The sequence below is a fragment of the Lepidothrix coronata genome, unplaced genomic scaffold, assembly GCF_001604755.1.
Source record: "Lepidothrix coronata isolate B3197 unplaced genomic scaffold, Lepidothrix_coronata-1.0 Scaffold226, whole genome shotgun sequence".
In the NCBI taxonomy this organism is placed as follows: domain Eukaryota; kingdom Metazoa; phylum Chordata; class Aves; order Passeriformes; family Pipridae; genus Lepidothrix; species Lepidothrix coronata.
The window spans coordinates 1,210,625-1,223,832 of NW_016690406.1; the positions used below are offsets into that span (position 1 = coordinate 1,210,625).

Sequence of the window (13,208 nt, forward strand, 5' to 3'; positions counted from 1 at the left end):
CAGCCCCGGCCCCGGCCCCGGCCCCAACAGCCCCGGCCCCGGCCCCGGCCCCAAAAGCGCCCGGCCCCGGCCCCGGCCCCAAAAGCGCCCGGCCCCGACCCCCGGCCCCAAAGGCGCCCGGCCCCGACCCCCGGCCCAACAGACCGTCCCGCAGCCCCGGCGATGTCACGACAGCCCCGACAGTTGTAGCACCCGCGGCTTCCGGGGCGGGCGGGGCGCCCCGCGCGTCGTGTCCGCTCCCGCCCCGCCGCGGGGCCGAGCGCGGGGGCGGCGCTTCGGTTGCCGGGGCGGGCCGGGTGTCGCCATCATCGCCATCACCGCCGTCATCATCGTCACCATCGCCATGGTGAGCGGGGCAGCGGGGCCGGGGGGCGGCGGCAGCTCCGCGAAGCTGCGCCCTGGGGCGGGCGGTGGCGGTGCCGCTGGCGGGGTGTGCCCGGCTCCGTCCGGCTCCGTGCTCAGGGGCGCCGTGGGGTGCAGCCGGGGCGAATTTTAAGGTGCCGTTCGGGCTCGTGGATGCCCAGCTGTTGGGAAGCTGTTGGGAAGCTCTAGGCCGCCCTGCGTTAGGAACAGGCTGGTTGAGGAAGTCGGGAGCGAAGGCAGCTGGTGCGTTTCAAGGAGGGAATGCGTTTCACGTGCGACAGTGTTTATTCTTCACCGGATCCACTGTATAGTAATGCAGGGCAGATGACAGGATGTCACTGCAGGGGCGCTAATAAGTTTGCACTTTGATATCAGGAAAAGGTTTTTTCACCTCGAGAGTGGTCGTGCACTGGAACAGGCTCCCCAGGGAAGCGGCCACAGCACCAAGCCTGACAGAGTTCCAGAAGCGTTTGGACAATGCTCTCAGGCACATTTTGTGACTCTTGGGATTGCCCCGTACAGGGCCAGGGGTTGAACTCGATGATCCCAATGGGTCCCTTCCAACTCAGCGTGTTCTGTGATTATAACGCAGCTCAGCTGAGTCCCCTTTGCCCAGGATGGCATGGTAAACCCAGTGTCGTAAAGCTGTTTAAAATTGAATTTCGTATTCAAGCATATGTGCAAGACACATGTAATAGCCTGGCCGATGCACCTGCTCACCGTGTAACACCCGCCTCAAGCAGGTCAGGTTTGCCCCAACCTGTGCAGCAGCTTTGTTTGCCCCTCGCTTTCAGAACGCAAGATCAGCATTCGCCACTTAAATAAGAATGCCACTGTTTGTTTTCAAATACAGGCATTGTAAGTCTTTTAATCCAGGCAAAACTGTAATTTTTGATTCCCGTGTTGAATTTATTCACACCAGCAGGAGTCCTGCTTTGTGAGTTCCTGCAGATGTCACTTAGGTAAAGCGGTTGCTTTGTTGTAGCTGACTGTCACTGAGAGTGATGTGTTTCTAACCTCCCTTTATTTCTATGGTGACATGAAGTGAACTGATTCATTAAAGCAGTGTTGAATCTTACAGCAACCTCTAACAAAACATTTCATGGTGAATTTGTTTAATTTCTTTTGAAAAGCCTTCAGGACCCACATGATCTGTTGACATAATTCCATTGCATGATGATTTTTATAAACTCAGTTCTCTGAGTGTTTTTCTTGTTATATTCCATGCCGCAAATGATGCCCGGGATTACGTGTTTTGTTTTGTCCTTGGTGGGTATAAAGATATTCCATTTTTGTCTTTTATATGTGAAAGAACTTGAAGATTATAACTTTGTCCTTTCCTCTTTTCACATTTTTCTTTAGTAAACAAATTTTGTTCTTTTAGCATTTTCCTACTGCTTATATGGTTTTAAAGTTTAGATATTTTCCACTTTGTCTGCAGTTTTCTCTAAACGTGGTGTTTAACCTGTAGGTTGCTTGCCAGCTGTGGTGTGTTTCACTGCTGCTGAGCAGTGTGTTTCTTGTGTCTTAGATGTTCATATTGCCAAATTCTATCATTTTTTTCCTGAACTGTTTTGCACTCTCTAACTGCAACCCACTGTAATTATCAGATTTTTTCCCTGTGATTTTGTTTTCTAGATAGTTTTTCCCCTTGTATTTGATTTTTTTTTCCTGATCGTTGTTGTAGTACTTTGCATCTGTGTCTATAGAATTTTCAGATTATCATTTTGAGTTCTGCTTCTAAACTGCTTGCAATCTTTCCCACCTTAGTTGTCAGCCCAGATTCTGGAAGTATGCTTTTGTAGTTTCATTTTCAGTGTAATAAGGAAAATAGGAAATAAAGCAGATGTGTGGCAGATCATTGTGGAACACCATTTGACTCCCAGTTTGCAGTGGAAGTATTCCTAATTACATTTTCATATAGTAGTCATAACAGCTCTTCAGTTTAGCCCCTAATGCCTTATTTGGCTTGTGAGACTCTCAGGTGACTTAGATTAAAAACTCCGTCAATGCCCTGTTTGTCACACCTGTAGCTTCTCCTTTCCTCACTGTGTCAGAAAAAGATTTGTTCTTGACAAATTCACATTATTTGCTTTTTATTATTGTCTTCTTAGATGCTCAGTGACTGACTGCTTAATAGCTCGTTGCATTATCTTCCTAAAGACTGTCTCTCTTGGGACTCTCTCTCTTGCCCTTCTCCAGTGCCCTGGGACCCTTCTCTTTTGTTTTTCTGTGGCCTTTCAAGTGTTAGAGTCCTGTTTGTTTCTTTTATACTTAAAAAGCCATCAGTTTTCCCACTTACATACCCTTTGTCCTGATGTTTTCTCAAAATGCCTTAAGAATAATTTGTCTGCTGGAAGCTGATGGGAAAACATGTTTTGGGAATGTGTGCTGCCCAGTTAGGTATGGACACAGCATCCTGGGAAAGGATAAGTTAATGTGACTGTTGGATGCCATGAATTTACACACCTGATCCATCTCAGACTTTTTCAAAACATCTTTTCTTGGAGCAACAAATAAAAAAAATATCGTATCATGCTTACACAAAGATAAAGGTTATAACTTTCAGGGGAATTGGTTTGTAGTGTATTTGTGTCAGACCTTACACTTCAGTCATTTGCAGGCAATGCCCTGGAAGTAGTTGTGTGCGTTGTAAAACTGGGCACATCGCTGTGGTGGAAGCCAGGGCAGAGGGAGAAATGTTCTGAAATATCCCACAGTTATTTGTCTAACAGCACCTTGGCTTTACAGGTCTGCTGATCATTGGGAAACAGCTTTCATTGTCATCAGGTGGCAGTATTTCAAGTCAGTTCTGATGCACTCTGGCATCTTGATTGTGATTGTGTGACTCATGGCTGCTGTGGACAATGAGCAGTAAATTCCCAAAGGGAAGCCTGCTTATCCCCATCTGAGATGTGCTCTCCTGAAATGCATTATTCTTTAATGGTACCTTTCATGTAACCATGTGCAGAGATTAATTTGTCCATCATCTTAATAATGTTAGTTTCTTTTTATTCATGAGTTTGGTGCACTCTGACACTTGAAAGTGTTCCAGATAAAGAAATGCAGCATTTGCCAGAGAGCAATGGCTGACTTGCCTAACTGATGCCATCTGGCATTGATTTTGTGGATGTAGAAACAAATGGTTAGTGGAATAAAAGTGTACAACTACCTTAGTTCTTTTTGCAAAGTGGAGGAAAGTATATGTGAAGTAGACTCTCCCAGTTGCCCGAACTTGCACTCTTGTAATTTTGACCAAAATCTTGAATATATCAGGGAATGAGCAGTTCAGCTCACTTCAGCAGAAAATTTTGCTACTTGTATGTTATCTTTGTTACTGTTATCGTCATCATCAGTTCATTGGTAAAACCTGCATCTTAGAGAATATCAACATGGAAAGCCTCAGTTTAGACGAGACAGGGAAGAAAAATGAGTAATTTTTTAAAAATGCTTTCATTCATCAGTGGAAAAGACTGTTTTGGAAAATGGGCCTTAGAAAATAGGAAGTGAATGAGGAATTTCTAGAACTTGACAATGGAGAGTCCTGGGGTTCTCATGGTGTAATATGATTTTCAGCTGAAGACTTTATAAAGGCAGTAGAGCTCATGGGGCAGCTGTGGAATATACCTTTTTTTGCAGGAGTTTCATTTGGGACCCAGTAGTCTAATTGTACTGGATGAGCTGGTAAAATGGAATAACTTTGAAGATCTCTCATTCAGAGCTGTCATATAAACAGACTAAACTGTTTCCTGCTAATAGACTTTCCTGAACAAGTGCACATTTATAAAATGACTTTTCTTTTAATAATTTTCAAATTACGTACTTTTTGTTGCAAAATAGCTACCATTCTGTCTGACATTTGCAGCATTTCATCACAGGGAAAAATAAAATGTTATAATGCAACATGAGGAAAAAATAAGCAAAATGCTATCAGATAGCCTTTAAGTACTTATTGCATGCTGAGTCTTCCTATGACCATCAAAAATATGTCATGGTTTCTTCTTGAACTAGTGTTTCCAAGTAATGCTAATTTACTTCTTCAGCAGATAGGCTGTATGCATTGCAGAAGATGTAGCTGGTAAAATAACAGATTCTTTGGCACTCTGTCAGGCAAATGAAAACTGTTAAAAAACCCCATAGCTTTCCTTTGTTCCAGGAGCTCATTTTGATTTCAATGCTGACATCTTTATGACATTATGTGCTATATAAAATGCCACCCTACAAATATGAAGTTGACAGGTTTAGAATCCATGGGATAAATTACCTCCTACTGTAGCCAAGTTTTGGCTTTGGCTTGCAGAAATTGCCATCTCTCTAAAAGTAGTTTTAGATGCATTGGTGGCTCTTCTGATAGAGTGGCTGAAATAGGTGACATTATAATAGTCAAAGTTGTCTAGCATTACCTAATGATAAATTTAATACTAATCTCCATTTGTCACCCAGAGTTGGCTGGCCAGATCCTTTGGGTTGTGGGTGCAGATCTTAATAACTTTGACATGTCTGTCCTAATTGTATGCTGGGGTTCTTTTTTTTTTAATATGTATGTTGTCAGAAGGTCAAGAAATTCAGGAATTACCCAGTGAACCATTGCCAGAAATAAAGAAAAGTTACGAACTTTCAGTTGGTAATAAAAAAAACAGTGGGATTTAATGACAGAGACAGTGGTTATTTAGAGAATTGTTCCAGGCAGATTTGACGTGGATAAAATTTATACTTAACAGCATTGTGTCGGAGTTCTTAATTTTTGAAAGTACGTGTAGATTGTTGTTAATAAAGGAACCCAGTAGGTCTATGGAAGATCTGGAGCAGCTTGGAAGGAGGGACATTATCTTTGGGCAAAGAGATGCCAAACTATGATAAGAATCAAAGAGATGCCAAACTATGATAAGAATCAAAGAATCATCATTTAGGTTGGAAAGGACCTCCAACCTGCTCAAAACAGGTCTAACCAGACCAGGCTGTTCCAGCCTCTCTCCAGGCAGGTCCTGAACATCTGCAAAGATGGAGATTGCACAACCCCTCTGGGCAGCCTGTGCCAGTGTTTGACCACCCTCATGGTAATTTTTTTTTTTCCTGGTATGTGACTGGAGTGTCCCATGTTTTCACTTGTGTCCTCTGCATTTTTTGCTGTCACTGTACACCTGCAAGGATAGTCTAGATGCATCTTTTTTGGGTGTCTTTCAGTTAGGTAGTTGTGCTTTGTGTGTTGTGTTCTCCAGACCCCAACTGCCTTGGTGGCCGGTGGCTACTGAACCTTTTATCTTTTTCTGTTTGATAGTGTCTCTTTCCTATAAGCCAAGGGAATAGTGACCCTCCAAAAGGTGAGTTTGGCTGTTCAGTTAACCATTTTAGCTTCATTTTCTAGAATAATATGGTGATCTAGTATAGCCAGATGGGATACTCTGTTAATCATTTACTGGCTGGTGAGAAACAGTGGTAGTAAGGAGTACCTATTGGTGTATTTGAAGAGGGCTTTTTCCATGAACCTTGATTTTTAACTATAATTGTGGCTGCCAAGAATAATCACTGAAACTACTATTTCCTGGAAGTAAGCACTGTGCTTGGCCTAATCCTCCCAAACTATTGTTTGTTCACCTGTGTCCTTATACAGATGGAAAACAGAGGACCTGGTACCTAAGCAACACACCACGGTCACTCAGTAGTGTTTTGTGGTTGAAACCCAGTAGTTCTCTCCCAGCCAACAAAATGGAAAGAAAAAATAGCATAAGGTTTGACAAAGGGAGTAAATTTTGTGTGGTTGGGCTTTGAAACATACTGTTACAGTTTAATACTAAGAATGAAAGCTTATCAAGGATTTGCATGTATAAAGAGCATATCCCTGATCAGATGAGCACAGAAGAGGTAGAAAATTTTTTTTCCTCATACTATATGCCTAATAGAAATGTTCACAATATGAGATAAATTCTGTGAGATAGCCCTTGCAAGTTGTCCTGGAGTGGACAGCTCTGATACTTGTCTAACACCTGTGGCATAGACAGTTTTGGAGGCTGGATGTTTCCAGCCAGCATGGGTTTAGGAAAGGCAGATCCTGCCTAACCAGCCTCATCTCCTTTTATGACCAGGTATCCTGCCCAGTGGATGGGGGAAAGGCTGTGGATGTAATCTACCTGGACTTCAGCAAAGCCTTTGAAACTGTGTCCCATGTCATTCTCCTGGAAATGCTGGCAGCCCACAGCTTGGACAAGTGCAGTCTCGGCTGGGTTAAGAACTGGCTGGAGGGCCGGGCCCAGAGAGTGGTGGTGAACGGTGCTGCATCCAGTTGGTAGCTGGTCACTAGTGGGGTTCCCCAAGGCTCTGTATTGGGACCAGGCCTGTTTAATATCCTTATTGATGATCTGGATGATCTTAGTAAGTCTGTGGATGACTCTAAGTTGGGCAGGAGTGTTGGTCACCTGGAGGGCTGGAAGGCTCTGCAGAGGAATCTGGACAGGCTAGATAGATGGGCCGAGGCCAGTTGTCTGAGGTTCAATAAGGCCAAGTGCTGGGTCCTGCACTTGGGTCACAACAACCCCAGTCAGTGCTACAGGCTGGGGAAAGAATGTCTGGAAAGTGGCTTGATGGAAAAGGACCTGGGGGTGCTAGTTGACAGCGGCTGAGCATAAGCCAGCAACGTGCTCAGGTGGCCAAGAAGACCAATGGCATCTTGTCCAGAACATTGAGGTGTTGGAGTGAGTCCAGAGAAGGGCAATGGAGATGGCGAAGTGTTTAGAGGGTAAGTTGTATGAAGAACAGCTGAGGGAGCTAGGATTCTTTAGCCTGGAGAAAAGGAGGCTGAGGGGGGACCTTAACGCTCTCTACAACTACCTGAAAAGAGGTTTTAGGCAGGTGGGGGTTAGACTCTTCTCCCAGGCAGCCAGTGACAGGACGAGAGGGTATAGCCTCAAGCTGCACCAGGGAGGGTTCAAGTTGGACATCATGAAGAATTTCTTCACTGAAGGGTTTTTAAATGTTGGAACGGGCTGCCCAGGGAAGTGATGGAGTCACTGTTCCCCGGAGTGTTCAAGAAACGACTGGACGTGACACTTAGTGCTATGGTGTAGTTGGTAAAGTGATAATCAGTTAAAGGTTGAACTCGATTATCTCGGAAGTCTTTTCCAACACAGATGATTCTGTGATTCTGTGAAGAAAGCCATATGCCCACGTGTCAGCAGTTTTCCTGTATGAAAGGTCCTTATCACCCAGGCTGTTGCGATCTGTTGCTTTATCATTTAGTCATTTCTACCTCCACTTAAAAGGTTACTCATTTTGAGGCATAGTACACTAGAAAACGATGGCAAACAGATGACTTACTGATCATTTCGGAAGTTAATTCTTGAGTTTTAAATAAGTTGCTCAACCTGTCCCTGGGCACCAGAGGGTGCTCCTGTATTTGCAAAGAATTGGCTCTTCCAAGATGTGTTCCTGAGAGCCTGTTGCATATTCTTTGTTTGCATGGATTCTTCAATAACTGTAACTACCTTAAGTATCTTTTTAAGAAATCACACTTTTTCTACAGAATATTCTAACACACTTGCAAAGAGAGCCACATGTGAGACGTCTACACGTGGGAAATGGGGAAAGGTGGGTAAGCACACTGGAGGCTGTGTACTTGTTCTTCCACGTTAACACTGCACATTTAAGTATGATCCTTTGCTAAACTTAGTATCCCTCCTATTTTTATCCTTTCCACATATTCTTTCTCCTACTGTAGGGACTGTATTATGCTGTTTGTTTTCTAGTTACACCAGTGCTGTCCTCACCCTGTCCCATGTTCTCTGTTACAATACACTCCGATAACTGAACCATGGTCTCCAAGTCTGAACATCCCCAAATCACTGGTGAGGAGGAGGAGAATTGTGGTCTGGATGCAGCTACTGACTAGCAGTGGGCTAGCAGTGTTTCCTGGTGGCAGCTGCAGGGGCAGTGGGCCTGGCAGCATTTTCTGACTTCTTCCGCAGGTGCCTGGTTCCTGAGCTGCAGTGAAGGTTTTGTGGAGCAGGAAATGAGGAGGAACTGACTGAGCTGCTTCTGTCATGTTTTTGTCAAAATCCAGGAGGATTTATAATGCTTAAATAGTACAGATATTTTAGCTATTAAATCTTGCTGTCCTTCTGTGAAAGGAATGATGGTGATGATTATTCCCATTTTACAGAAGGACAAAGTGGGAAATATGGCCTCCTTTTTTAAAAAGTGCTGAACATCAAATGCTCTAGTGCAGGGGGCAGGTGGGAAGGTGAAACTAAGCAACTTGATCAAAGCTGTGTATGGAATAGGAATCTCTTAGTCAGTGTCTTCATCCAGCAGAGACCTTTGCATCTCCAGGGAATAGCAGTTAGTAAAAAACTGTCATGACAAAAGTCTGTGCTCTGGAAGAGAAATAAATCTTTGAACTGTAGAACAGATCTTCGTAAGATGAACCTGTAATAGCCTGTAACGATTGGCAGAGTTTAATAATACGTTTGTACTTACCCACTTTGCCTTTTGTACCCCACAGAAGTTTTAAATTTTTCACTTTACTAATGGGAAATTACCGAACAGCGTTTGTCATGAGAATTTCTGTTAACTTGTAACTTGTCATTAGTCCGACTTCAGAATAAAGTATGACCACAGTATCTCTACTAGCTGAAACCTGGATTTAGTTCAGCTACCTTGGAATCAAGACTTAACACAATCTGAGGGGGAAAAAAGGAGTTTTTTAACATCAACATTTGGTTGAGCAGCAATGCAGACAAGATGCCTGCAATAGTGAATAAGAGACGTCAGCAGAGTTGTTTATCTGCTTCAAAGGATCATAAATGGTTACTAGACTGTTATAAGCTCTGACTGTTCAAGGTAGACACAGCATGTGTGGTCTTTAGAGCATTCACACAGAATCCTGGGTGCTAATTGCTTGTAATATTGGCTGCTGAGGGATCCTCCTCCTTTAGCTGTGATTCCAAGGCAACCAACTAGTTCTTGTTAAAAACGCTTCTCAGAAGATTATTATGAGCTGAGATAATCTGAAAATGCTGTAGGCATTATACTACTTCGAAGTGCTGTTGGCAGCTTTGGTTTAGGTTTTGTAGGTGTTTCCTTTGAAACCTCTACTTCCAGCTGCTTGTAACTTTTTCAAATTTTAACCATTCTATGTGAAAATTTCCAGGCAGATTCTATTGGAGGTTGAAAATTTAATGGACTACCTGAATAAGAATGTTTTGGGAGAAAATGCTTCAGAGTCCTAATTAAAAATAAATAAATAAATAAAATTTAAAAAAACAGTGTTCACTTGAAACACGTCAGTTTTAAAAATACTGGAAATAGAAAGCTGAGAGTTTGCCAGACGAATGATATCTATGTCAACTTTTATGTTAGGCCAGGTTTTGAGCCTTTCAGAAATGTTTTTCCTGTAAGTACAGTACCTGTTGGTACTTGTAATGGGATATGCACAGGTAGCTCAGTGTATGCATAGCCCTGTTTCCCTTTCTGGGATCGCGTGTAGGCGCTGATCTGGTTGGAGGGTGAAGACAGCTGAGCGTTCAACAGCTGACCATGGCAGTGGTAGTTGTGCCACTAATGGCTGATTAGGGGCAAAGCACCTAAATTCTACTCTCAGGTGTAATTAGTGAGATGACCTGCATTACAAATGCTGTTCTGAGTTGGGGAACAGCTTTGCTGTTGCTTAAATCACTGTGAGACTCTGCTTGAGTTAGTGGAGGCAGATGGACACACAGACGTGCTGAGCACTGCTGACTACTCTTAGGGGAATTAGCTGTGATCATGTGATTAAAAGTACAATAATACATGCTATGATCTGCAGCTTTAAAAAACATGCATTAAATGGTGATGTATTGTCCTAAAGACAAGGTTTACCTGGTCTTCTGAAACTAAACCTGTCTTCATAGAGCAGTGAAGAACAGTATGGCATCCTTCATGTGTTTTAGGCATGTAATTGCAGAGGATTGAAGTTAGTGGTTGAGAATTTGAATTCTTGATTCTCTTAGAGACTGGGGGAAAAAAAAGGTTAGGTTACACTAATCATGCCTACATGCATAGGAAGCTTACATAATTTCCATAATCTAGTAATAAAAGAAGATTTCTTAGTAAATTGACAGAACAGCAAAATAGTTTTGCTGATGTGACACGGAATTGCAGATTCCTAAATCTGAGAAGAAAATTTGAGACCTCCAAGCTTCTAGAGTTGTGTTTATCACAACCCCTGAGTATATGGGCATGGTTTGCTGAACTGAGATCCCAACTGAAGAGGAAGATTCACTTTGTTAGTGCTACAGGGACAAAAGTATCCCCGTGTTACTTAGCAACAGATGCTCCAGGCAGCAGTAGCCGTATGAACATATTTAGTCCAAAAGGTACCTGAGAAGCCTAAGTACCAGTAATACTGGGAGTCGAATAACTGTGCATCTAAAGGATGTAGCACAAGTTGCAGGAGGGTAAATGTAAATGAGTGTTTGGCTCACTTAATAGATTTCCAGATATCATTAAGAATGTTACTAATCCAGCCAATTCTTAATTAGTTTGAAATAGTCTAGAATTTGTGTGAAATTTTCAATAGGTGGGATTTGCTTTCTACAAGGAGAGCATTAGAAAGGATATAGCTTACAAAATTCACCAGCGAGCTTCTGAATGTGAGGCTTGGATTGAGAATTGTCTGGAGTCAAGACATTGTCACGGAAATTGCAGTTGCCAGATGTTTCTCTATTTGAAAGCTGGTCTTTTGATTTTACTTTTTTGCTAAAGAAAAGCCTGTTGAAAAAGTAGTGGGAGGACCAACAGCAGTGAGGGGGAGGCAAAACTGGAGTTCTAAAAATTATTCCAGCTCGTGTGTCAGAAACATGAATAGAAGAGGAGGAGGAAAATGAGCTTTAAGAGACAGAGCTAATTGAGCGCACTATCTACACAGCATTGTGGATCTAAGTTTTGCCTGGAAAATATCCTGTATTACACAAACTGAAGGTAGAAGATGGCTTGAATAACAAAGCTTGGTAAATGTGTACTATTGGGAATTCATTCTGGGATTTAAGGTGCACTGCAATGCTGAAAATTAGAACACTTTCTGCCACTGAGAATGTTATTTGTTAAATACCATCAGCATGTCTGAGTCGTCATGTTTCGGTTTTACAAAATTGTTGCTAGCGTTCAATGTCTTAGCTACTTCTGTGCTTTTTTTGACTTTCCCTTTTCTTTCACAAATGGATTTTTTCCTGTAAAGAATTACTGATGATGGAAATTTACTTGTAGTATGCAAGTAGAATTTTTTATGCAGCTTCTTTCTATCTGTCTCAGAAAACCTAAATTTGTATGATGGCAGTTTGTTGTGTGTATCTGACCCCTTCGTTTTCCCTTTGGGAAGTTTAAAATTTACTGTCAGATTTCAGTCAGATTTGGTAGAGGGATAATAATGTTCCTCCAGGTTTCACAAGAATGAAGGGGGTGAAGAAACTCTCTAATGTGTCTTTTAAGAAAGTCTCTACTGAGCACAACCATAGTTAGACATCAGAGAGTCCAAGTGGGTATGAGCCTTTATTAAATGCCTGAGCTGAAGAGAGGCTGTGGTCACAACAGGGATGGGAAATATGAATATAGAGAACTAGGCCTCATTATTTCTCATGCTTGCAGGAGTACTTGACTTTTTATGTAACATTTTATTACAGATTCCAATTGTTTTAAGTGGTTTTGAATTGTCTTTTTCATCTTTGTCTGCAGAGGACCACTGCATTGAAGACGTCCTTACATGAAAGAGTAGCACTCCTAACCCACTGGTTGAGATCATCTTTAAAGCTAATTGAAGTTACATTTTTTTGGTCTGGTGGTCTGAATTTGTGAGTGCTCAGTGCTGCTTGGAAAGCTTGGTGTAGTGTAGGACCTGCACCTAAAAGCATTCAGCTGAAAATAAACTAAGGCTAGCCTGATGTTTAAATGGAAGAAACGGGAAAGCTAACAAGTCAACCATTTAAAACAATCAAAGTGATGCTAGGGCTCTTAAGAAAGCAGGTGACACTGTGACAGTGCTTCTGTCATTGGCCTGCTGGGGGAGTATAACACTGTGAGTAGCTACCTTTGAGGAAGGCAGGGGTAGATCTGGTTGAAATTCCTGGCTCTTGCTCCTTAGGCAAGGAGTTTGTCAGTGACTTCCTTTTCATTTGTGGTGAAGTCCTCCTCAGGACTAGGAGGTAGAGTTAAATCTGAAGTGGTGATTGCCTGGAAGATGACCGAGTGATTGGCTATTTATGAGCTTTGAGGAACTGCTTCAAATAATTCATAAGAGGGCTTAGATATCTGCTGTAAGAATTTGATCACACATTTATATACATTTGATCATACATAACAATAACTTCAGGACCTAATTCTGAGAATAATGTTCTTAATGAAGGCAGCTGGTCAGGTCCCCCACTTCACTCCACTGTCTGAAGAGCACGAGGCCGACATCTGTCAAAGGAATGCACCAGCAAATATGGCAATAGTTGGGGTTTTTTGGTAGAACCTATAAAGAGGAAAGACAAGGATAAAGATACATGTTGACTGGCCATTTCAATAAATACATTTTTTTTTGCCAGAGGGTGGTTGGCAAACTCTCAGACATTTGTGATTTTTTTTTTTCCTCTAAAAACATAAGATAAGTGTAAGCACTAATGCATAAGCAAACCACCTGATGTTGGAGTCAGTCAACCTTGTTATATCTTCGCCTGAAATGTTTTAAAATAATTTGTATCCTTATGCTTTGAAACCCTCTCATCTTTTATAAAAATATTCTTGCTCTTCCAAAGTATTTTTGAGAGTTCCACCAGCCTGGTTTGAGGAGGGAACAGGTTGTGAGAGAAATGTGCCCTTAAAATTGTTGCCAGAATTTT

The 13,208-nt window shown here is 42.3% G+C and overlaps 2 protein-coding genes across 2 annotated transcripts in view; one reads left to right on the plus strand and one right to left on the minus strand.

Annotated features, from left to right (window-relative positions):
* BLZF1 (basic leucine zipper nuclear factor 1) overlaps positions 1–257 on the minus strand; it is an 8,303-nt gene extending 8,046 nt beyond the window's left edge. Inside the window, exon 1 of the mRNA XM_017834003.1 lies at positions 145–257. The gene's annotated coding sequence lies outside the window, so the exon portion shown is untranslated. The remainder of the gene's footprint in view (positions 1–144) is intronic.
* The window catches only part of NME7 (NME/NM23 family member 7), a gene marked incomplete at its 3' end in the record, with an annotated part of 57,916 nt that continues 44,858 nt past the window's right edge, over positions 151–13,208 (plus strand). Inside the window, exon 1 of the mRNA XM_017834004.1 lies at positions 151–346. Coding sequence (XP_017689493.1) covers positions 344–346 — 3 coding nt within the window. The remainder of the gene's footprint in view (positions 347–13,208) is intronic.